Here is a 26070-nt window from a genome sequence, read left to right on the forward strand (position 1 = left end):
TTTTGGGGTTTTTTTCCCAAAAAAAAGAAGCTTTCTATAGGTTTCTAACAGTGACAATATAAAACACACAGACAGCCATGAAAGCTGCCTGAGATGCATTTTTCAAAGCTGAGAAACCAGCATAGTTTTTAACAGGTGGCAAAACACTCAGCAGAAAATTCAATATGCTATGTGATTGCACTTTTGACCTAAAAAAGGAAACCAAAATGCAAATGTTAACCTCTCATTATTCTGCCCAGAGGCCAACTGATTAACAGGGCACAGTGTGACATCTCCTGGCAGCTTTTAGGTTCTGCAGGAGCAACAAATAGATGGGGAAAAAGGATACAACACACCTGAACAGACCTGACATGATCGATACAAACCCATCAATGATAAGACATGTTTCGAGTACAAATACATCTTTAATTTCTTTCCACAGAATTAATCCAACATAATTTATTTTCACTGTCTCAGCACACATAATTGCAAGGGTAAATGCAAAGTTCATGAGAACCTGAAGCTAACATAAACTCAGTACAAATGCATGCTGCCCCTGAGGAGTCCTTTCCCCCTTCCTGGGTGTCTCATTCTTGCTGCCTCCTTTTTACACTTGTATAATTTGGAGTTTAGGGCTTTTCACAAAAGCAATTTTCACTTTGAGTCCTCACCTGGCTCCTCCTGCAGCCAAACCAAGAGCACAAGAGGGGCAGAAAGTTTAAGCACAAGGGCATTGCAGAAGTCTTGCACCTGATTGCAGTGACAGCATAGCCCCAAACACAGATCAACAGCACAACTTGAAGGCAACCAAGGTTAAAAACAACATCAAAAAGCAACAAAACCCCCAGGAATGCAAATGTCTGGCCCTCCTCCAGCAACACAGGTTATCTCATTGCCTGGAATCTCTGCTGTGCTATGACCAGTCTTAACAACAAACCAACCACAACTGGTGTTTGTCAGAAAAAAAATTGATAAATTATTGATAAATTACAATGTTTCTGCTGATTCAACTTCATGGAACAATTCACAAGCAAACACAAGAAAGAACCTGGGACTATAAGGCCAACAGCTTGAGGGCAGGAGATCAGATCAATAGTGACTGCTGAACAAAACCAAGCACAACCACTAAAGGTTTTGAACAGATGTTCAAGTGCTTCAAATGTGTGGATCAGAGGCAGCAAACCTCAAGCTAGTATCAGTATAGAATTAAATCTATATAATAGAAACCAAATATTTAAAACTTAAGAATGCAGGTAACCTAAAAATTAAAACAAAAAAAAGGAAGGAACAGACTTTTCTGAAAATTATTACTAATTACCACCTCCAAAAACATTCATTTCTGTAAGAAAAAAAAAAGAAAAAAAAAAAAAAAAAGAAAAAAAGAAAAAGAAAAACCTTAAGTGGAAATATTTTTTCTGTAATAGTTTCAACACCCAGGTGTTCAAGTTATACTTCATTTACCTTGGCAGATCTTCGCTCATCAATTGGAAGAGATAATCCCTGAGTATATGGATCTACTTCATCAGTAGTCAGATAATTTTTCTACATTAAAAAAAAAAAAATAAAACCATTCAATACACTTTAAAATACCAAATCTTACTCACTAAAAAGTTGTTAGGTATTATGTATTCTGAAGTAATTCGAGCAATTTGGTGAAATAAAGACTGAAGACAACCTTCACATTCCGAAAAAGCAGGATGTTTTTGAAACACATGAATGAAGTGAAGTCAAGGAATGCAGGAAGTAAATGTCTTTGCCAAGTTTTAAGCTTGAGTTTGAAAGTGTCTGTCACTTCTTCCATGTCACACTATTTCCAGTATTATGTAATGTAGTCTCTATATTAAAAAACACCAATTTTTATTCAAAGAAACCCCACTCAGTTCTTCTGTAGCACAAGCACAAGTGACTGTACAAACATAAGAGGAATCTTCCAAGACACTTCCTTACTCAAGATGAAAAATTGCTTTTTCTAACAGCAAAAAACATAGGTCTACCTCTTTAACAGATGGAAGTCATACTAACAGTAGCACACCTCTATCACAACAGAGTTTTCCATACCAGCAGTGCCCACGTTTTTAAGGATAATGACCCACCACCAAATTTTGTCATTCCTTATGGACCATCAGTCACTTTCAGAGCAGAACTTCCCATCAAAACCAGTGTGTTGTTGCTCCACACAGATCCCTGGGCCACAGCTTGGGACCTGGGCTGTGCAGCAAGTCAAGGTAGCTGCTCTTCAAACCAAATATCAGTGCTGATGCAGGTTTTTAAATTCCACGTCTAGAGGATCTGTCATACATCACTCCTTTATTAAAAGCATCCCCAGACCATTCCCAGTCAATCATATGTTTTATAAATCTGATTATCTTCAATAAAAAGATCATCTATTTGTGTGTCGTGGGCTGAAGAGGGGAATGGTGAGATACAGTATTCCACTAGCATTGTTTCCTTTCCTTATCTATGTTGCAATGTGGCCTAAATGCGTAGAGGAATGTCAAAAAGGAAGAGCTCTACCTGTTCCAGTACAAACTCACATCATTATAAATGATATTTCAAACTAGACATTAAAAGATTTAAGGCATTTAATAATCATGCAAAAATATTCAAGCACCAAGACAACTAGATTTATATGGAAAATCAAGTTATTTCTACTAGAAAAGGTACATAAATTGTAATCCTCATTATTAAGTAATTCTTTGCACACATTTTGAAGATATCTCTAGAGATTACCTCTGATCTTAAAAACATCGTTTCCAAAATCAGAACCTGATATGGAAGCTGCATTTTTCTACATAAGCATGACTAAGCAAGTTATTAACAAAAAAAATTATCACTGTGAGAACTGCTAAAAGTTCCACCAGTTCTCTTTAGGTGGAAAAAAGAAATTAGAGATTGTTATCTTAGTTCTTCCTCAGTCCCTACCAGCTTAATATAGCTAACATGTACTAGATCAAACACACTAACAAAAAGGCCTTATAAACCTTGAAGCCCAGTTGAAAATAAAACACTGGAAGTTAATGTAAAAATTGTATTATTTGGGTGCTTTGATGATAATTCTGAAACATAAGTTTTAACACAATATTCTAACTCTGAAAATAATCTGGAGTTTTAAATTAAACAAGAAACAAAAATTATATAAGGATGATTTTGGTTAGAGGTTAAGAAGGCAATTTATTCTGCTGTTGCTATTGCTACTTAAGAATTCTAGTGCATGCTAATACTGCCAATTTGTATCATATGCATGTTATTCAAAACCCCAGAAAAAACCAGCAGATTGTGTTCCTATCACATTACCTCCTGGTCCTTTACTGACATTGCTCCATCTTAACAATTTGGATGGACAGCAATAAATTTCAAAATTATAGATCCACAAAAGTATAAAAATATTTTAAGAACTAAAATTAATTAAACAAAGCTTGTAAAAATAACACCTGTGATGTTATTTTTTTCCTCATAATGCTTGTTTGTGTTCTTGCATTCTGGCCAGTAGGAGTTAAATAACTGCAGCCCTAAGCTGCTTCCCTAAGCACCACTGATGAGATTTCATAGAGAAAGGGAAGAAAAAAGCTCTGACTGTGGTTGCAATGATATAATATTTATATAAGTTACTATTTTATTCTAGCTTTATAAAATATGTCTACCAAGAAAAAAAATCTGAACCCTTACTATCTGCATAACTGATAATCCTTGAAGCAAATGTCTACTAAAATAAAACCTATTGTAGAGCCAGCATTAGACAGCAACAATGGCAACTGCATAGGGAACAGGAAATCAACAAGTGTTTTAAAAACTTAGGAACAGAAAATAATATATGAAAGTAATCATTTTGCACAAAGCAAGCAATGCTGTTAGTCACAGCTAATCACCACAGCATGCACAAATGCACAAAGCACAAAGAAAAGCAATGATTTTTTGAATTCCAAGAGCATAAAGTTCTGAAACAAAGCAAAAAGCAACTAATTTGAAAGAAAATAATATTGAAGGCACCCTACCTTTCTTTTTGCCTGTGAAATACCCTAAAAATCAGGGAAAAGATACTATTCAAAAGGAGTCCTTGAGGCAAAAATATTTGACTTAGCAAAAAAATACTTCCTTTCTTAAAGCAAATCCATTCATTCATTTTAAGAACTAAAGACACTGGTAAATAGTATTTTCATAAAAAAGAAATTATTTGGTTCCTTATTTTCTTCTGATTCATGCAGAGCAGCTACAGAATATTTCCAAGACAATGACATTTCATACATATCATTTCAATTTTAAATTTACTGTGACATTTAGTAAATCATGTTAAGCAGAACATCAAAGGTTTTTCTTTCTAAAACTGAAAAGAAGCTGTCAAATGGAGTCATCCAAAGTACAGGGATATTCTTACCCCAGTTACAGACCATAGAATACATAAGTACTTCAGGAAGTAACAGCTTTTAAATTCTTAGGAAAAAAAAATCGAGGAAGATGCAAAAACAAATAAATAAAATATTCAGAAAGAAGTGTACTAAATAATATGTAGTCACACAGTGATCAGATCTGTAGAAGCCTAAAATATATAAACAAAATATTCTGAAATGACTTTCACTCAAGTCTTCAAATTCAGCCATTGCTCATAATGAATGCCTCCTTAAAGAATTTCCCGCAGAGATTAATTTTCATTCAATTAAATGAGAGAATGATTTTAAGAGACTCACTAAAGTCAAGCAGCCAGACAAGCAGCTTTACCTGAGAAAGATATCGCCTGTAATCTTGTCGAAGCTCCTCCTTCAGTTTATGTTTTTTTCGTTCATATTCTTCTCCAAGGGGTAAACTCAAGCCATAGTCACCTGCAAGTTCAGGACCATTAAATATCATTATTTACTATTTTGTGTCAATACAAAGCAAGAGCTACATCTAGATTTTTATTAGCCACAAGCAATAAAAAAAGAATTAACCATGCAACCAATAATTACACAACAGCTGAAAAAAATCACACCTTCTCTGTATGTGTAGTTGGGTGAAAAGCATAGAAAAACAGATTGGTATTTGGATAGTTTTCCTCTCATCCTTTGACTTTTTCTTCCCATTACAAAAAAACACACCATAAGCTGAATTTACTTGAATACTGTACATATTTCTTTTGTCAATGTACATTTCCAAAGAAATCTCCTTTGACGTGTGAGCTTCTAAATTATTCTGATATTTTAAGCTGTGTTTAACCACACAACAGAAAACACTTCCCAAATGAAAGCAACATGCTATTTGTTTGGCATGTGAAAAATTTGTTTGCTCCTACACAACTAGAGGGAATCTGACCATATGATAAAAATAATAATCAGCTTTCTTTCCACCTCAGTGTTTTTAATCATAGTAAACACAAAACACATTAGTACTTTTCTGAGATTACTATCAGGTCTCATAACAGCTGCACTCTTAAAATATAATAAAATGTAATGCTATGCAAGCTGTTTGCTGTTCCCAAAATACATTTCAAAGTACTTTATAAGAAACATCCTCTACCTCAGAAGCCCATCTCTGTAGTCACTTTTGCTACTCTCCACAGAGCAGTGAATTCCACAAAAGTCACACAACTAGTGACAAAGACTACAACTGGGAGTGAGTGTGTCTATTATTATTATTTCATATTGTTTCTCTAAAAGCATTTCTACACCTCATGATCTATGCAAAATTAGTAGCAAGGAGTAAGAGGGAAGAGAGGGATAAGACCTGCTCTTAGATCAGTCCCAATTTATTGTAGGCTAGTTTGCTTGGCCTGGCTCAAGATATATTCTGATTTATTCTATCCTCGTGAGTCAGGAAAACAGTGTAACAGGGAAGAAGTGGCAAACAGGAGTCAGTCTGATATTCAGAACCAAAGGACCCAATACTGATTAAATATTTCTTCTGCTATTCTGAAACAGCCTACAGAGTCCAACTATTAACCAAAATCTGCACAGGAATTTCTTCTCCAACCTGCAAGTTCCTTTTCTCCTAATTTTGTACATAAAGTAAGTGTGAGTTCCATTTAAAAAAAATAATGTACCATTTCAGACTTCAGAAAAAGAGTTATAAAGCGGAACAGAATACAGAAGAAGAAGAAATAGTTTGTTCCAGCTACTTGCTCTTGCCTTTTATTTTATGCCTAATTACTGCTGAATGAAGTCTAGAAAACCGAGAAAAAGATGAGTAACTAACAAGTTGGAGGAAAGATTAATTCAGTAATTTCACAGATGACACTAAAATTCAGTACCAAAAAAAAAATCCAGTGCTTTGATTCAAATATGTGAAGTATTCAAACAAAAGATGGTTTAAAATTAGTTTTGTTACAGAGGACTTTTTTGGCCACCAGAAAAGCACTGAGATATCAATTATAGGTAGCCATTTGGGGGATATTTCAAAACTACCCATTTCAAAACCTTACTCTTGGAGAGCCAAGCAGAGCAAAATCACTCCAGTTAACATACATTCAACCTAATTTCATGCAAAATTTGTCCAAATTCTTCTGACAGAATAAGAGATATACCTTCTCTTTGGTTTTTTTTACTTTTGGTTTTTTTTGGTATTAGCTGCATTTATTTGCCATTTCACCTTCTATTAACCACATATAATCACACTAACAATGATTTTTTAAAAATATTAAGATTTCAAATCCATTTTTAAACATTTCCAGGTATGTAATGTTGAGAAATAACTGCAACTTTTTTCAGTCTGAACCTCAATATTACTGCTAGAACTCTAGAATATACTCATAGCCAACAAAGAACAAGTCCAATCTGATTTAATCCACAGAAAATTACAGAGCTTAAAAGCAGAGCAAGCCAGTAATATCAGCAACCATCCATTTCAGCACCAAATGATTATTACAGAAAGTGCTGGGTTTGGCTGGGATAGTTAATTTTCTTCATAGTAGGTGGTATGGGGCTGTGTTTTGGATTTGTGCTGGAAGCAGTGTTGATAGCAGGGATATTTTAGTTACTGCTGAGCAAGGCTCACACTTCCTGCCTCTCATCCCACCCACCAACGAGGGGGCTGGGGATGCACAAGGAGCTGGGAGGGGACATGGCTGGGACAGCTGACCCCAGACCACAGGGATACTCCATTCCATATGGCATCACGCTCAGCAGGAAGACTAGGAGGGAGGCTGCTGGGATCTGCTGCTCAAGGACCAGCTGGGCAGCAGCTGGTAGTGAGTAACTGTTCTACATTTGCATCACTTGTCCTTCTTGAGTTTTACTCCTTTCTCTTTGTTACTTTCATTTTAATTTCCTTTTTTTTCAATTATTAAGCTGTTTTTATTTCAGCCCCTGAGTTTTTTCACTTTCACTCTTTCACTTCTCTGCCCCCAGCCCCTTGGTGCAGAGTGAGTGAGTGGCTGTGCTCAGTTGCCAGCTGGGGTTAAACCCCAACATGGCAACACCTACTTTCTTTTTTCATTTCAGATCACCTGAATGCCCCTCATCTCCAAGACTTCATTGTGTTAGTATATTCAGGCATCACCAGTTAGGTCAAATTTACAGTAACAAACACAGCATGACATGCTATTATAGCTCTCCAACACAAAATAAAACTACTTTAATATTAATAAAGCTTAAATGTTTGGTAATGGTCTGCCACAGCCAGTGCCACTGCCACTACCTTTTGTGTTCTGTTTTCTGTATCATATGTTTCATCTGTTAAGCAAAGAATTATCAACACCAGGAGTAAGCTGCTGAACCAAGTAAAACTGCCAAAAATGTGTGATAGATACTTCTTCAAGTGCTGCCCTCTAACTGAGTTTATCCATTATCACTTTTGGAGACAAAGACTATTCAATTATCATTCCAAGTACTTTTAAATGAAATTTTCCTCTAAAGGTCTTTGAGGAGCTTGCCTTGCTGATGGCTGGAAGTTCTATTTATACAATATTCCTATAAAAATCATGGTTTTACTTATGCAGCTAAGACCAATTGAGAGCCACAGATGCACAAGCTCGAGCTCCTTCCCACTGGAAGCTGCAGAATTACAGTAGGCACAGTGTGAAAATTAATGAGGTACTAACCCAAAGTATCTCCTTGTAAAAGAAAAGAGTTATTTGTCAACGAGAAACAGGACACAGAAAAGCTCTAAAGCTGTCAGGACAAACCTGAGTTACACAAGTGTAGCTAAGAAAAAACAGTAGTGCCTGCAGAAGGGAGATGGTAGGACAGGCAAGGAAAGGTGGCATATTGCAGAAACAGGACAATGGAGAAAAGAACACTATCACTCATTTTAAATCAAAGGTCACAAAGAACAAAGAGAAAAGAAGAAAAAGGACAATATATAAAGAAAACAGACATTAACCTCGTAGCCACATCAAAATATATCTAAGCATTTCATCTGATTAAGATTTCCACCAAAACCAAGTCCTTGTTCTTTCCTTGCACAATGAATGACTACATTGTAACAAAAGTACAAAAGCAACAGAAACAGTTTAAACTGCCTGAACATTTGAAAGACACTATTTAAAGGAAAAACTAGTTTAACTGTGCACCTCTCAGCCCAGTTGCACTAGGATTCTTAAGAGGCAGAAAGAAAGAGGCCCTGCTTCCCTGGCACAACATACAGGGGGAATGTACTCTTTTGCAGTAAAGTCCAGATGAAAGATGGACCTTCAAAGATTTTGCTCCACCCAAATACAACAGGAAAGGACACATCACTTATCAAGGACTGGCAAGCAGGTTTTTTGAGTTGTTCTTTTTTTGTTTGTTCATTTGGGGTATTTTTAATGGCACTACCTTGCAAGAAGAAAGAGACACCTTTTGGCATATTTTCATGCCAAAAAAAAGCTGCCTAAATACCAAAAAATTCCATACATTTCCAAGACTTTCAGAAGACTGAAAAATTATTATGCACTTGAATTACAATTATCATCCTAATGATTAAAGATACAAAGCAGTAATGCCCTTCCAAAAATTGTCAAAGGTAATTAAATGCTACTTAAATCTGGAAGACATATTAAAAATATATATACTATACCTAAAGAATAGTTCTGTTGACTGTTTGGAGGTATATTTTCTTTAGCCATGGAGATTAACATCTTGCTAGTTTCAGAAAGCTTCTCTGATTCCTTGTTCTGAAAACAAAACAAAATGCCTTACTGCATCACACAGTAAAGGAAATATCACATAAAAGAACAACATTAGTAATGTAATTATTAGCACTAGAGAACAGAGAGATTGAAAGTAATGCTGGATTAACACACTGAAATTACTAATAGGGAAACTGTAATAAGAACAGATTTTTTTTTCAATTGTTTTTTGCCTTTGATATTTCATCATTTCTGGAACAGAAATTTTGAGGATATTTATATCTTCCATCCCCACCCCAACACCCAAACTCTGGAGTGGGCAGAGGACAGATTCCTGCTAATCAGCTTCCCTAGGGTGGGGTGAAGGAATAATACAAGCAATGTACAAGACTTTTCTCACTTGTAAAATACAAATCTTACTGTGTATGCCTGGTGGCAAACAGGTTTTTAAAAATCTACATATAGATATGAAGTACTCAATTTGGAAATTACTTTGAATAGATAAATCTTTAATATATTCTCTAACAACAAATACAGTTTTAAGAGCATAGTAAAAGCAAGCTTCAATCAAGACTTCGGCAACAACAGTATTTAAATTCAAGAAAGCTTTTAAATACTTTTACCCTCATTTCCATGTAAGGTGGATCATTTTCAAGTTCTGCCTTATCTTGTGCCAACTTGGCCTTCTGGTCTTCAATAAACTTTTCTAGATCATCCGCCATCATTTCTAAGGTTACAGAAAAGATACAGAACATGGCATTCATGTTAGAACCTCAAAAAATTAAAGGTCAATTACTATTGCTTAGGACAGCAGTTAAAAATAATCAAATTTCTCCCTCAGAACTACGAGCATTGAGATATTTGCTGGGTTAAGGAAATGGAGGAGACTCCTTGATGTTTCACCAGAGAGAAAATTCAAAGCTTCTGCATTACAAGACTGAAGATACTTCTCTAATCTTTTTTCCTAACATGGTTAAAGTGTTTGGGGGTTGTTTTTTTTAACTGCAAGTCTACCAGTGACCTTTTACTACACACTAGCACAAGCTCACTCTTAGTGAACTATAAAATCAAAATTATAAAACACGAAAAAGTAAACAGGATGAAGGAATCATTAGGAAAAAACTTCAAAAAGTGCAAAATACAAGTACTAAAATAGGGATTAAATCACACAATTAATTCTGTGCTTAACTTACTATCATGAGAAATTTTAAAAATAATCAAACTTACTCAAAACAGAACATGAATTTAAAAAAAATCCTCACAAAATACATGAATAGTGTTTCTGGAGTTGGAGCCAACAGTACCTACTTCCTGTACCACTAAAATAGCAGAGGCAATAACAACAGCCATAAGTCTGCAATAATGCTAAAATCAGGGATATAAGGAAGTATTGACTCAGAATCAGACACTGATCTGTAAGAAAACATGTACTGAGGAACAGAAATTATCTCTCTTCTATTACTTGTGCACCTTGCATATTTAACTGAAAGTCCTCCAGAAAATTAGCACCTTATTAGTGGAATTTAGTGTATATTGCTGCTTTCAATAACCTCATGGTAAAAGTTAAAGTCAATCGAGTTCATGTCAATGGAACTGTACTGAAATTGAGATAGTTTAGTTCCTATCAGAACTAAAAATACTGCAAAGCTGCACACTAACTAATTATGGAAAAAAGAAAGACGAAATCAAAAAGAATGACTGCATGTAAGCCTACTCATCCTCCACCCATCATTTTCACCAACTGCACTGGAGGAGGAGTTTTACAAAACCAAGCCGATCAATAAAAAAAAAAATCCTCAAGTTAATATTCCATGCTTAAAAGAAGCATGAAACTAAGAAAAGTATGACCCTCAAATCACTCCATGCAGCTTAAGCAAAAGGATTGCTTATGCAGGTTCCTGAAAAATCCCATCACATCCAGTATCTAAACTAAGACAGCACGTTTTTTTGAGGCTAATTCTGTATCTTTATAAGATTGTAAGAAGTAAACAACAGGCCAATGATGAAGGTATATTAAAAAACAGTTTCAGGAAGAATATTGAAGAACTTAAAAACAACAGCAACAAAAAAAAAAAAAAACCCAAACCACCAGCTCAAAGGTAATAAGGTAGAACACACGTTCTATTATTACATAAAAGTAATACGTCCAGAGAGACTGAAATATATTCTCACTGGAAGCAAAGTGGAAATAAAAAAAAACGCACAAATGCTCTAAGATAAAGTGAAGTAATTGCAGGCTAACTTAAAGAATACATTTACTTGATGTATCCTTTAAACTTTTTCTCTTTTTTCATTCATAATATAAAATTATAATATTGTTACAAAGGAGGCAAAACTAGGCCAACCCATTTACAATTTCTAGTGGTGATACAGGACAATCAATGCCAAAAATAAATACCCCCATCTGATTTGTCCTAAATCTTTAATCTCATTAGTTTTGCACACTGATAAAGGATAAAAGATATCTGAAAGAGGATAAGTTTCCAGGCATGGTAGATTTTATTTAGCCTATTAGGTTACATAACAATAATGAAAAAAAAAAAGTTCTGAAATGGTGAAAAAACTCGTCATACTAAAGAATTTAGAAGTTGGTCTCATCACCTACCCCATGCTGCAGAGTCATCAAGAGGAAAATTACATGTAGGAGGCACTGGGAGAAGCCTTTCCAAAAGCTCACTGACTGTAACATCTGTATTTCCTACCTCTGTTAACAATATAATTTCTAAACTCTAGCACTGTTTCCAAATCACTGTATGGGAACGGTACCAAATTTATTCTGAGAGCTGGCATAAGGAAAGGAGTCTTTGCAGTGTATTTTCTAATTAGCATGAGGAACACAACAAATATTCCAGCATTCTGCACTCCTATCCTATTGCTCAAAAAGGAAATATAAATTAAAAACCAAAGACAAAACAGTTACAGTTGAACTACACAGGCAATTCAACTAGTGTGAAGAAACCTGGCAACTCCAGGCCTCGGAGAACAGTCAGCTGACTAATGCCACAGCACTGTTCATTCAGCATACCTTTAATACAGCACAGTTGCCTCAAAGAGTAGCTAAATCCTTCTCAGAAATATCTAGACATTTTATATCTTAACATCCTTCTACTTGGGTTGATGTTCTTAAAATATGTATGAGTGCAAATTTTATGAGATAAACAAAAAGAATATATTATACCAAAAAAGAAAAAAAATCTTAGTTATTCTAAGCAAAAGAGTGACAACTTCAATGTGATGCATACACTGTTAAGTTCCAAAAATATGCCACCATGTAAGCAAATATCCTACTGAATATTAAACAATTTTGTCATCTACTGTACCGTGTGACGAGATCATGACTAACCACAATAAAAATAAAGAAAGGACACATTTCTATCTGAGACGAGGGCTACCACAGCCCCCAGGTGTGCAGTGAACTATCTCGGAGGTGACAGCACCGAACTCACAGGGAACTGTCAACTTCAACCTTCCATGGCTACACAAAGACACTGAGGCACAGCCTGACACCATAAAACCACTTCAACTCAGAACAAAATTATTTATTTTCAGCAATGCATCTGAATTAGTTTTGAGCGTTTCTAGATCCTTGCAATTACTAGTAAAAGTAGCAGATTCAAAACCAAGCTGGGAGGCATTGCTCCATGGGCATGTACAGAGCACATGGAGAATGTGTCAGAATATGCTGTAAACACTTAAAAAATCTATCCACATGCCCTCAAAATTACAAGGTGTAAGCATATTTTTCTAGCTTTTTGGAAAACAGAGTATTTTGCAAATGGTATTTCTAAAAAATGTTTGATAGCACGTATCAATCAGCCTTTCTTTAGCTCTTACAACTTGAAATGTTGGATAATCTGCATTCCCATTGCATTATTCAAAATGAAATTCTATTAAACATACTGCAGCTATATATTCAAGTACTGTTTGAAAACGTCCTATAAAAATATTTTTACATATTTTTTCTTTCAAGAAGATTTTACATTTTCACAGCCTCTTTTCCTTACTCTGAGTTGTCACAAAAGCAACTCTGAGTAATTAGAGTCACCTAGGTAGACTTCAACTTAAGCAAACATACCAAGCAATAGAAAGCATACAGATATTCAAGAACAGTAAGTCAAGTTTGAACATGAGATTTTTATTGGATCTATGCCCAAACAAAGTTAATAATGCGTGTCTCTCTACTCAAGGTATCCAAAACACCTATGTGCATATGTATTGTATGTACTATATTTACCTACAAATTGTGTAGCCACTTTATCACCTAAAGCGATGTTTACTGCATTCCATTTTAATCTTTCCCTTCCCCTCCTAATTGTTCAGGAAAACGCACAGAATTTAAAATCAGCATGTGCAAGCAGATTTCGTCTCTACTCTGCCACCATAATATCGAAATATCATCAGGAGCACTGGCAAAATAGCAATTCCCATCCACGTGAACTGCAGCATGGGTGGCAAGGAGGGAAATGCTTTGAAAGAGCAACTATATGCCACGTTTAGTAATTGTACTTACAAGTCACACGGCCACTAATTGTGTCATTAAGAAACACTGCTCAAAGTTTAACCCAAACTTCCTAAAGAATTAGTAGTGACTGCTTCTGTACCCTCGTGAATGGCATTTACAGACGCGTTCGCTGTACTTTTCTTTCAAATTAATTGCAGAAAAAGCACAGACTCCAGGGTCTGACTGTTCACAAAGAATAAACTCTGGACTAAAGCAACGCAACTTTTTCAGCACTGAGAAGGCAATCCATCCTCTAAACAACCAAGCAACAAGTTTCGCGAGTTACTTTCTCTCCACTTCAGGGCTTATCTATTTTTCAGAGCACGTAATTTGATCCAAAAAGACAGTAAATTCGAAAAACTTTCAGATCTAGGAGATGAAGTTTATTTCTCCAAGAGCGACAGCTCGGAGAAGCGCCTTCCCCCGGCCTGCAGCTCCCGCCCGCCTGCCCGCCCGCCTGCCTGCCTCCCTCCTTGGCAGCACCTCTGGGGCACTCCCGGAGGCTCCGACCCACAGGGAGCAGCTGCGGGGCGGGGATGCGGCACTCGGGGCTCGGCCCCTTTCCGGATCGCGGCGCCGTTGTCAGGCAACGGTCGCACAACAAGCGGCCCCACCAGCGGGCCGGGACCGGGCCGGGACCAGCCCGGCCCAGCCGCGCCGAGCCGAGCCCCGCCGCCCCCGCGGGGATCCCCAGACCCCGCGGTACGCGCCGGGCGCGCCCCCGCCCGGTCCCGCTCCGGAGCCCGTCCCGCTGCCCAGCGAACCCCCCTCGCTCCCGCCGCCGCCCGCTCCGGGCTGTGAGCGATGCGGGCTATGGAACCGCCCGGCGGGGCTGTGAGGAGGGCCCCCCGCCGCCCCTGTCGCCCCCGCCGCCCGCTCACCGGTACCTGCGGCCGCGGCTCCGTCCGCGCCCCGCGCGTTACCACCGCCCCGGAACCCGGCGGGCGGCGCCGCGCAGCGCCCCCCGCTGCCCCGGAGGGCGGTGCCACCCGGCCGCCGCCTCCTCCCAGGCGGGGAAAAGGAGCGGGAGGGGAGGCGTCCCAGCATCCCGGAGTAGGGCAGGACAGAAAGGACCACAGCGGGTCAGCCGGCCCAACCTCCCTGCTCAAATGCGGCCACCCTAGAGCACATGGCACAGGATTGCATCCAGACGGTTCTTGAGTATCGCCAGGGAGGGAGACTCCACAACCTTCCTGGGCAGTCTGTTCCAGTCGCCGATCACCTGCACAGTAAAGAAGTTCTTCCTCATCTTCAGGGCGAATTTCCTGTGCATCAGATTTCTTGCCTCTTGTTCTAATGCTCGGCATCTCCCAGCAGAGCCTGGCCCCATCCTCTTGACGCCTCCCACTTTAGATACTCATGTACATTGATGCGGCCCCCTCTCAGCTTCCTCGAGGCTGAACATGCCCAGGTCCCTCAGCCTTTCCTCATGAAAGAGATGCTCCCGTCCCTTAAACATCTTTGTTGCCCTACGCTGGACCCGCTCCAGAAGTTCCGTGTCTCTCTCGTACTGAGTGGTCCAGAACTGGTCACAGTAATTTAAAAAGCACAAGTAAATTAATAAATGGATAAACAGTGAGGAAAGCCTCCGGGGGGCCGGGGTCGGGTTTCCGCGGTGCCGATCACGGGGCGAGCGGGCCGGGCCCGGCCGCGTGCAGAGCCCAGCGCGGCCGCTGGGGGCGCAGCGCCGCCCGCCCGCGCCTGCGCGGACCGTACCACACTCCGTGCGCACCCCCGGGCGCGCTTGGTGCCGCCCGCGGCCCGGTGCGGCGGTGCGGGGCCGGGGCCCGAGCCGGGGCCGGGAGCGGGGCGATGGCGGCGGCGGCGAGCGGCGCCTCCGGGAGCGGGATGGCGCAGAAGACGTGGGAGCTGGCGAACAACATGCAGGAGGCGCAGAGCATCGACGAGATCTACAAGTACGACCGCAAGCAGCAGCAGGAGATCCTGGCGGCCAAGCCCTGGACCAAGGAGTGAGTGGGAGCGGGGCGGCCGGGCGGGAGGGAGGCCGGGCGGGAGGGTGGGCGGTGAGGACCGGCGGTGAGGACCGGCCTGATCTGATGGCTCTGCCTTGCCTTCCGCGGCCTCTGCGTTGTTGCAGCCACCATTACTTCAAGTACTGCAAGATCTCTGCGCTGGCGCTGCTGAAGATGGTGATGCACGCCAGGTCCGGCGGCAACCTGGAGGTGATGGGGCTCATGCTGGGCAAGGTGGACGGGGAGACCATGATCATCATGGACAGCTTCGCCCTGCCCGTGGAGGGCACCGAGACCCGCGTCAACGCGCAGGCCGCCGCCTACGAGTACATGGCTGCCTACATCGAGAACGCCAAGCAGGTAAGGAGAAGTGGCAGGGAGTGTCCGATCCCCTCATGGAGATCCTGTGCGTCTGTGAGCTACAGGAGCGTACCTGGGTGCTTGCAGGCTTTCTCCTTCCCCCAGTCATGGAGTGCCTGCCCGATTGTCCTGTCTCTCCTCAAACATGATAGTAAGAGAACTGTGTTAGCAACACGGAACGCAGGGCCCGCTAAACATTTCCACATACTTGTTTCCCTGACTTACCGTAGTTCATCAAAGGTTGGACACGATGGTCTTGGAGATCTTTTCCAACCTTAATGATTCTGTGAAAAGTAGTGCATTCTTCCTCCCTTTGTAAATTATTTTCATTGCTGAGGAAGTGTTTTTATGGCTGAGGCTGCTGGCTGTGTGAGAGAATGTGTTTCTAAAGTAACTGATACTTCTTTCTAAAAACAGCGTGCAAAATTAAATATATGTGTGCACTGGATGTACTTAGTATCTGTAGATCAGAATTATGACATTTATTCTTGCCTTCTTCTGAAGTCTTACTGTATATTGTGCCATTTTTTTCCATAAAAAACATATTTGTGAAGAAAATGTTAATGAAGGAATAAGTAAGTTTCAGTGCAACTTAATTATTCATATTTATCATTTGGAAATTTAGATGAACAGACCCACTTATCTGTTTCCCATCTTTGTCACTTTCTATCCATGTCATTTCAAAGCTGAAGTGAAGTTCAGATACAGTGAAGTGCTCATGTGCAGAAGGAAAACAGAAACACAGCTCTGCTCTGTGACTAATGTGGAAACCAGCACAGCACATCAGAGCATTTGCTGATGTCCTTCTTCCAATACAGGACAATTCTATACTAGAAATAGGAGCTGAAATAACTTCAGCTCTCCGAGCTCAAATAGTTTTGATACCCAGTTGACCCACTGATTTTTAAACCAGCTAAAATTAGAAGCCCCTTACTTACTAAGTGGATATAACAGAGGAATATTTGAGTTATTGAAATGGATGTGCATTAGGCTGAATCATAACATCAGCAAAGGGTAAACATAATGCAGAAATAATTATGTTCTGGGACTTTTTTTTTCTCAGCCCTGTGAGAAAATGTAGAAATAATTCCTTAAATCTAGTTTGTTTTATCTGAAAACAATGTTCTGATGGTAATATTCTTGTTGCAAAAAGTAGGTGACTTGAAGAGATGTCTTTTCCTAAAGATATAGTCATGCTATCTTTAAATAAAGATATATTCATAGAATGCCATTCATAGGCAGAAATACTGAATTTCAAAATGGTAACTATATAGCATAAAATTATAAACATCTTGTCTTATGTTTAAAACAGGTCAGGTTTCTGTAGGAGTTCTTATGTGATAGGAAATGTTTTTTTCCCATTGTTTATGTTGTTCAATTTTGTCTGTAGTTGATTTCACAATTTTGAAACTGAACTTGTGTGCAAATAAAATAGCTTAGCTCTCCTGGTGCTCTGGCACAGTTTTCATGGTGGCTGTTTCATATTTGATTTTGACAAGCACTTGTTCCTGGAATAGCTCTTTTTATCATTAGGTTTCTGGTTAATATATCATTATATAATTATATAAAGCACTATGTAAGTGCTTTATAGATGCTGCCATTCCAGTTACTTGGTTCTCCATGGACAGGATCTGGTCTTAATGTAGTTCAAATGTATTATTTGGTTTTAAAAACCAACATACATTCTTTAGTGTTTTGTTGATCTCTCTTATGGGAGTTGTAAAGAAAATATAAATATTCTTCACCAGTTATAATATAAATTATAATAATTAGAATATAAATATTCTAATATTCTAAAGAATATAAATATTCTTCTTCAGTTAAAAAATAAAGTAGGCAGTTTGTGTATTCTGTCTCATCATTACTGGAGCAGCTTCCTCCTTAAGAGAGGATTACAAAAATTAGGTTCAATGGGTGATTATTTTCCTGGGGGTTTTTGGCTTTGCTCCTTTCTCTTCCAGTATTTTTAGAGATAGCCAGGTGTATTATTTGGAAACTCCTATTTTGATGTTTTATCTGATAAAAAGCTATTCAAAAATTCATCTTTTGACTTTTAAACTTGTCTCTGGGCAATAATTTTTGTCACTTCTAGAGTTTGAAAGCATGCCTTTGAAGTTATTTTTTAAACCTACCACTAATCTAATAGTATATGCCTGTGAGATACGTTACCATGCTAGATAATTCACTCTCCACTGATGTTCCCTACGTTATAGGAGATTAGATATATCTGTTCTATCCCTAAGGAATTTCTCAGCCCTGCTGAGGAGCCACAGCTCACCATGCGGCTGTGTGGAACCTCTTCTGTATTCAGCTGGCTGAAGAAGGAGCTGCAGCTCCTTTGTTGTGCGGCAGCAGCTGGAGCAGAGAATGCCGGTGCTCCTCACTGCACGGTTCCCAGGGAACGTTCCCTCCCGAGTGGAGTCGCTGGTTATCCTGCGCGCCGTGCAGCGCGCTGGCAGCGCCGCCGGAGGGCAGCCGCTGCTCTGGGAATGGAGCAGGACTGCGGCTGCTTCACTTCCCTGCTCGCTCCTAGGTGGGACGCCTGGAAAATGCCATCGGCTGGTACCACAGTCACCCCGGCTACGGCTGCTGGCTCTCGGGCATCGACGTCAGTACCCAGATGCTTAATCAGCAGTTCCAGGAACCCTTCGTGGCAGTGGTTGTAAGTACTGCCCGGGGGGCGATAACCCTGCATAGCAGATCATGTGGAGGGGAATAATTCTTGGATTTCTGTCTATTAGCATTTTAGTCGTGTGTACTCTGTATGACGGGAGGTGTTAGAGCCACACTTCAAACTGGTGCCACTCCTTCTGCTTTGCTGGCCAAACCCGTACTTAGACCATTTTCACTGCATTGTTTCAGCTATGGTATAGTTCTTAAGCATAAGGGGTTTTAAGTATTTAGGAAATAAGGAAAATTAGTTTGGAAAAATAATCCACTGAAGGCTATTGATACTCCCATCTTTTTAGAGAGTCTCATACCAACAAAAAAAAAGTTTATGGGAGAACTAATACAATTTGCATAAATTACATTTCTGAAATAAAATTACTATAAACTTAAGCCTCTAATAAATAGTAAAATGTATGTAATGAGTATTACCTGTATTTCTACAGATTGATCCAACAAGAACAATATCTGCAGGAAAAGTAAATCTTGGAGCTTTTAGGACATATCCTAAGGTAAATAGTTAACATTATCTAAAATTATCTAGTGTGTGAACACTGAACTGTCTTTAAATGATTGTCTGAGTTTGGTCTGTTGTGCTGTACTGAATGGTCATTCCAAAGGAAGATGTGGCCATACATTGGTTACTGCATGCCTTTGGATATTGATTACACTTATAAAGGTTGACTTCTAGTTTGGTTTTCGTAGAGTTTTGGCAGTGTTAAATCAATTACACTGTCCAGATTTTGGACCTGTCCCAAAATTATGTAGCTCCATATAGCTGTTTTTTAATGAACATAGTTGTAGGTAGTATTCATCAAAATCGTTTTACATTAGTTCTTCTCTGTTTATTTTTCAGGCCTAAAACCAAATGTTAATAGCATGTTTAATATGTTGTCATTTGCTTTTCATTTTAAAAAAGGAAGGTTCAAAACTATCTACTTTTTCAAATAAATATTATGAATCTTCACAAACTAATGTACAAAAAGGTTAATTAAACAATATGGGTTAGGCTTAAAACTAAAAAATCATATCAGTATTGGGGATCTGGGTCTCCAAATGCATCCTCTCATATATGCTTCTGGCTTTGCTGTTTAATTTCAATCCAATAAAGTTCAGGTATATCTGAAATCACTTCATAAATACTTCGAGAATTTTGAAAAGGGAGAAGAATCCTGTACCTGAAAACCAAACCACATGTGGAAAATGCACATCAGAAGCATATTTTTAGGGAGTTCTCACAGTGGACTGCAGGCAGTTCTTGCTTCATCAGTAGCTCTGAATGGCACCATCTTGCTGAACAAGTAACTGAAAGTTTTAGGTATCTCTGAGGCATATCCATGGCTGTTTCTTCGCTCTTCTCAAATCTTCCCTCAAAATTTCCCAGAACAGGTAGAGAAATACTGTCTAAGAAGAAGCTTGCCCTTTCCTTGATCTAAGAAAGGAGCTAATCATAGCTTGGCGTGTTACTCATTTGAATAATCTCAGCTATGATCACTAGTTTGCTTTTGATAAACCTGCAAATGTAATGACTAGTACAGCTAGTAAAGCCAAATGTAAATCTGAGATCCAAGAAAATTCCAAATTTCAGGCTACCAGGGGAAATGTTGTTTTCTCTAGACAAAAATAAACTTAGGATTGCATAAACTAGAAATTATTTTGTAAAGTTTAGGAATTTTGAAAAGCCCCAGGATTACTGTGTCATCTTTGCCATTTGTTAAATTTTTAGGGCTATAAACCTCCAGATGAAGGTCCCTCTGAATACCAGACTATTCCACTCAATAAAATAGAAGACTTCGGTGTACACTGTAAACAGTAAGTAACAAAAACCCGACCAACTTTATTATTTTTTGTGGGTTTAGGTTAGTGATTCAGTATGGAAAAGTAAATTTCTTGTAGTGTTTCAAATCTGGAAGTTCACTGTTGCTTTAGCACTCTTGTTTTTGTGATAAAAAAGTGTTAGTGGCATTTATCAGGAGATTTTTAAGGGACAACTCTGCAAAGATAAAGATAAACCTAGTTAAAAGCTTTAGCAGTTGATTTCTGGACACTTGTAAGTAGTGATACCTTGTTGGGGCAGGGAGGAAAGGGTCAGATGTGGTTTGATCAGCAGGACTGGGGAGGCTGTGATGCCACTGCTCTTCTGAGTAGGGGCAAAGGCTTTGCAGCTCCTTTTCTTGCATTACTGGGAGTGTTAATTTGTAACACCACTAAGGCCTGGCTTTCAAAATAGGTGTGATACAATGTAAGATTGTTTGCCTGTTTGTAGCATTTACTACTACCAAGCATTCCTCAAGAAATTAGAAGTGATACATGCAAAACTACCATAGTCTTCAAATTATTACAGTGTTAAAGAATCCAAGCATGGAATAGGTTGTTATGAGAATAACTTAAAAACTCTTGCAATCTCATTTAACAGAACACAGCAGTATGTGTGGGGATTATGTATTAAATCTATATGTGAATTACTAAAGAAGATCATACAGAGAATTTGAACTGGGAGTAACCTTAAGTGCTTTCAATGTTTGAAGATATTTGCCACTGATAAGGATTTTTTCAGTTGCATGTACTTTGGATGTGACAGTCAAGCAAGACATATTTAGATGGATACTTACTTTGTTTGCATGTTTGTTTTTAAAGGTATTATGCTTTAGAAGTCTCGTACTTTAAATCATCTTTGGATCGTAAATTGCTTGAGCTGTTGTGGAACAAGTACTGGGTGAACACTCTCAGTTCTTCCAGTTTGCTTACTGTAAGTACCACAGTTGTGTGCATTGATTCATTCATGGGAATGAAAGCCAGGCCCTCTGCTGTAAAATGCTTAATAGAACACTGATAGATACAGACTCCACATTAAGAATGTCAGATAAAACAAGAAGGTTTTCCTGATCATAAATACTGAAGTGTTCCTCATATCCGCTCTGTAAAAGGAGAAGGTGAGAATAACACTTAATTTTACTGAGTGCTCTCTATACACTTAGATTTTATCCTAAATACTTTTTAACCTTGTATCTCTCTAGAGTACTGCAGTGAATAATGGTGTTTAATAAGTAAACACTTTAGAAAAACAATGGAACTGTGAAAACTAGGTTCCAACAGAAATACTGCTGGTAGAACTTCAGTGTAACAGCTGAACATCACAACCTTCCCTCTGCAGAAGCCAATTTTCTTTTTCTCTTGGTCAAAACCAACTGAGTTTTACTTACTCCTACAGAACTTAGGGCATGGGTTGAAAGTAATAAAAATAACCCAATTCAGGCTTTAGGGATTGAGCATTTGTCAGATGTTCAGCTTCTGTTCTTCTAACCACCACTCATGTTCTATATCACTTCAACTGCAGATAAAGATTAAAATATGCAGAACTACACTTTTAAAAACGTCTCTCAGATTTGGTTTATTTTGTGTATAAATGTCTGAATTTATAGCTTAAATTCAAAATGTTTATTATTTTCCTTCTCCTAAGAATGCCGACTACACCACTGGCCAAGTCTTTGATTTGTCTGAAAAATTAGAGCAGTCAGAAGCTCAGCTTGGAAGGGGCAGTTTCATGCTGGGTTTAGAGACTCATGACAAGAAGTCAGAAGACAAACTTGCAAAAGCAACAAGAGACAGGTAAGGTAACACATCCATGTGTTCTTCATGTGAAAAGTATTTTTTGGTTTTAAACTTCTAGCATGCCTGTAATTACAACCTGAGAAGATTAGAGATAAGAATTAGATTATAGATAGGAATGAGAGACCTCAGAAGTCACTAGTTGTTTTTGAAAGTTAAAGAAAATCTTGCCTTTATTAAGCCTACAATGAATTTTTAATTTTGGGGGGTTTGGAATAAATTTAAGTCTAGTTTATTAAACAAATATTGCTATAAAATTCAATCAGTATCTGGCAAACAAAAAAAAAAATTCTAGTGCAAAATTGTAACTTTGCTAGAAATTAGCACATTTTTATGGTTAATTAGGTTAAAACTAACAGTAAGTTAAATTGTGGTATAGAACATGATTTTAAGGACTAGTGTAAACAGTCCAGTAAGTTTAGTTTACACTTGTCTAATACTTTTACTAACATAAAAATTATGAACTCCTTTTTTTCATATTTCTTAATTAATGTATCTTTTATTTTAGAAATAAGAAAAGGTTAGTTTTTGTTGTTGCTTTTTGTTTTTAGGAAGTAGCTTACAGTTATTATGCCCTTTATATTTAGCTACATTGCCTGATAGCAAATACTTGTTATTTTAATTTAATAAAATTTCTTATCACTACGTGTACAACATTATTTCAAAGAAGTTGTAATATTTTCCCTCAGTTTTCCTTATGTTTTTTTGGTGATCAGCTCTGTTTATTTTGAGCTTTGAAGAACACAAGTTGTTTCTCAGTAATACGCACATCTCTTTCCCAGTAGTCTTAAGAATTTTATGTGTGCTTAGACTATATCATGTTAGAGTCACCATTTTTCCAAGTAAAATCTTTTAATAGAGTTTAATAGTATCCAACAGCTCATACAGCTGGCTTGTTCAAAAAGATCGTATTTGGCAAATTTCAGACTTTGAAAACCAAGAAATACTGCACTGTATATGGTGGTACAAACTCAGGTCCATCCATGGAGAAGGCAGGACTCACCTGCACACACCTTAGGAATGTTCTGAGAGAGATTCTGAGCAATTCCATTTAATAAGGAAATAATTCTGTAGAATCCCTTGGAACAGAGTGCAAAAATTGAACAAAATCTGGGATATTTGCATTTGTGTGTTTTCAGATTTTGAGGCTTTCTGTCCCTCTTCCCCATCACTTTATATTGATAATAGAACAAGAGAATAGAAGTTTCATGGTATTCTCTCCCCGTGAGACACTTTTGTGTCCTTTTTCTGGAAAGTTAACAGCTCTTACAATTTTTCTAGCAAACATGATCGAGTTGGAAGGGGGGTTGACTTTTAAAAATCAATAGTCATGTAGCCTATTTCAATTGCATATTACATTTGCAGTGGAGTTAATGCTGTTGCTAACAAATAGCAGCCAGGTTAAGTGATATGTCCCCGTTCCTGTAGAGAAACAAAGTAGCAAGGCTCTAAAAAGGAGAGGAGGATGGAGTTGCTGATATGTTTGCATTGCTGTTTGGAGTCCTATAACACTGACTGTATTTTATTTTCCCCTTACTCTCTCATGCTTACAGTTATTCTAAGAAAGAGCTCCTTCTCTGATCATGCTACTATATTATTTGTTGCAGCAGTTGTAGCGGGTTTTTTTTCTGTTTTTATTTAGTTTTCATCAGTAGTTAGTTTATAAATTGGAAGGGATTGGAAGGAATTGTTTTTGTCATAAATTCTGCTTTCCTGTGCAACAAAAGCTACTGTAGTTCCCAAAATGGAGTATAACACTTGTGCAAATGCATGCTTTTCTTCAGTTAGTGATCTTTCATAAGAGAAATGATAGTAGGAGACCTGTGCAGACACAGGACAATTAATTTAGTGTCACCTAAATTACTCTGAAGAAGTAACGCTGCAGAGATCACTAAAGAATTTTTAGACATACCCATTTTGGGAAAAGAGTGCTGTAAAGCATTAGCATAAAGGTGCTTACACTGGGCTGTATGAGAACTTCTGTTACTGTCCATGCATATCTCTAAGCCATCTTCTAAGGGGACGTGTGCATGAGCCAAATAGTGCTCCAAGTCAGCTTGCTTTCCCTAGGATTCCTTTATCTGTCTAAAAGTAATTTGTCCTTACTGTCCATGCCTTCAGTCCTGATTAATCTTTTGCATTTGTACAGTCTATTTTTATTTGTTAGGTTGACACTACATTGCACTATGGCAGACACTGGGGAGAAAACTTGGATCAATAGGAATCCTCTCAGCTCTTTGGGGGTTTTGCACATTACATATTTTGACCAATAACTGTTTTGTTCTATAAATTTTTCTTTAATGTTCTCTGTAAAGTTTCTCTGAGGGACCATGGTTACTGTACACTTCTGTCCTGGGCTTGGGCAAAGGGCATAAGGCAGAGAGCAGTAAGAACCTGCAGGTATTGATAGCTGATAGCTCCATTCCCCTAAGGATTTTGTTGTTGTTGTTGGTCAGATGACTACAGAGCCCATTTGCAATTGTTAATGTAAGATGTCCTAAATTGCAAGACAAAGTTTGCTGGAATTAGTCTTTGTGTGTACAGTCAGTTTGCTTTTTAAGTAACAAAAAGATATTGGCAACAATGGCTGAATTGCTGTGTGTGACTGTTCTTTCTGGATAGTTTTTAAGATTCATGGGGTTATGGGCACCCTGAACTTCTAAAACAGCTGGATATCTTCAAGGAAAATGACAGTTCAGTTCAGTTTTATCCAACATTGAATTTATGCTTGTTTTTCAGCTGCAAGACCACCATAGAAGCTATACATGGATTGATGTCTCAGGTTATTAAGGATAAACTTTTTAATCAAATTAATATAGCTTGAAGTGCATTACCACTTGATGTGTATCTCCAAAGCAGAAAATATCATAGTTTCTTTTGCTTGGACTTGTTCAGGTTGGAAAATGAAGCTGAAGTGGAAAATTATTCATTTAATTTGTAGTACTTAAATATTTCCCACCTGTCTGACCAGTTTTAAAGAACAAAATGTTCCAAAATGTAGTGCAACTTTTTGTTCTTTATCATAAAACCAGTTTGCAGAATTGTTCCAAAGGAAAATAAATGTGACTTACTGGATTTTGCTCTTAGATCCTTATCTCTATTATCCAACTGCAATAAAAGAATTTTGAAACTAAATGTGCGTTTTGGGCCTTGATATTTTTGGCAAACGTTTATCTTCTCTTACTCTTTTTCTTATTGTTCTGTTGAGAAGTTCTGTCTACTCAGATTAGATAGGTAACCTATGCAGTGTAGGTCATTTGTTTCTCAGATTTATTATCTGTGCTTAATTTTAAGAATTGAAATCCCAATTGTTTATCTTTTAACAAGTTATTAAATTTAATGGAGCCTTTCCTGATTGAGTTTTACTGGTCCAGCCAGAAATAGTTTCTTTCACAGTCATGAAACATTTATGCATGGTACAACAGTATTTTGCTTATAGCTTCACATTTATGATGGACATTTTATATTTCTGAATAGTCAGCTATTGACCAGCTCTGCAGTGGAACTCATCCATTACTTTTCTCCTGCTCACCTTCTATTGCTTGTCATAGTCACTTGTTGCATACAAAGGAACAAAATAAAAAATTACCTTTGAAATATGCATTAGGCTAATTTCGGGCAACATACTAAATGTATTAATCATCATTTCTGGCTTACAATGTGGTGCTGCTGCAGGGCTGATGTAAGTTTTTTTTGGAGGCTTTCATACTGCATTTCAATAATACAAGATGTTTGGATTCCTTTTAAGTTTTCATCTTTAATCCTGAGTTTCCTGGGGGTTTTGGAATGTTTACTTTGGGGATAATTTATGCTTTATACAATATGCCATTATGCTTTATACCTTAAGTAACTGATTCCCCTTTTCAGCCTTAGCTCTGCCTTGATGTGGGATTTGTTTTTGTTTTGGTCTGGAAATTTTAATAGCTATTAGTCATTTAGGCCTTTTCATCCAAACAGATTCCAGTGCA

The 26070-nt window shown here is 38.2% G+C and overlaps 2 protein-coding genes across 9 annotated transcripts in view; one reads left to right on the plus strand and one right to left on the minus strand.

The window, feature by feature from the left end:
* The window catches only part of CSPP1 (centrosome and spindle pole associated protein 1), a 62088-nt gene extending 47045 nt beyond the window's left edge, over positions 1–15043 (minus strand). For 2 of the 8 annotated variants that reach the window (XM_063392945.1, XM_063392897.1), the window contains exons 1-6: positions 14375–15039; positions 9616–9719; positions 8941–9037; positions 4693–4793; positions 3972–3995; positions 1441–1521 (exon numbers count right to left, since the gene is read on the minus strand). In XM_063392945.1, the coding sequence (XP_063249015.1) occupies positions 1441–1521; positions 3972–3995; positions 4693–4793; positions 8941–9037; positions 9616–9719; positions 14375–14540 (573 nt within the window). In that variant the 5' untranslated portion in view covers positions 14541–15039. Of the gene's footprint in view, positions 1–1440; positions 1522–3971; positions 3996–4692; positions 4794–8940; positions 9038–9615; positions 9720–14374 lie in introns of all 8 variants that reach the window. The other 6 variants (XM_063392954.1, XM_063392930.1, XM_063392922.1 and 3 more) reach the window with 5 other exon arrangements.
* A 172-nt stretch (positions 15044–15215) lies between these two features.
* On the plus strand, positions 15216–25237 carry COPS5 (COP9 signalosome subunit 5). Its single transcript, XM_063392968.1, has 8 exons — positions 15216–15463; positions 15592–15826; positions 18360–18488; positions 18940–19005; positions 20220–20305; positions 21131–21242; positions 21954–22102; positions 24842–25237. The coding sequence occupies exons 1-8, from the start codon at positions 15306–15308 to the stop codon at positions 24924–24926; spliced, it is 1020 nt and encodes a 339-aa protein (XP_063249038.1). The 5' UTR covers positions 15216–15305; the 3' UTR covers positions 24927–25237.
* Positions 25238–26070: the final 833 nt, after the last annotated feature.

This window comes from Prinia subflava, chromosome 1 (assembly GCF_021018805.1).
Source record: "Prinia subflava isolate CZ2003 ecotype Zambia chromosome 1, Cam_Psub_1.2, whole genome shotgun sequence".
NCBI lineage: Eukaryota > Metazoa > Chordata > Aves > Passeriformes > Cisticolidae > Prinia > Prinia subflava.

Coding starts and splice junctions, on each gene's coding strand:
- COPS5 (XM_063392968.1), top strand. CDS start 15,306: ATGGCGGCGGCGGCGAGCGGCGCCTCCGGGAGCGGGATGGCGCAGAAG. Junction 19,006..20,219: donor CTTTTAGGACATATCCTAAG/GTAAATAGTTAA, acceptor TTAAATTTTTAG/GGCTATAAACCTCCAGATGA. Junction 22,103..24,841: donor GCAAAAGCAACAAGAGACAG/GTAAGGTAACAC, acceptor CTTGTTTTTCAG/CTGCAAGACCACCATAGAAG.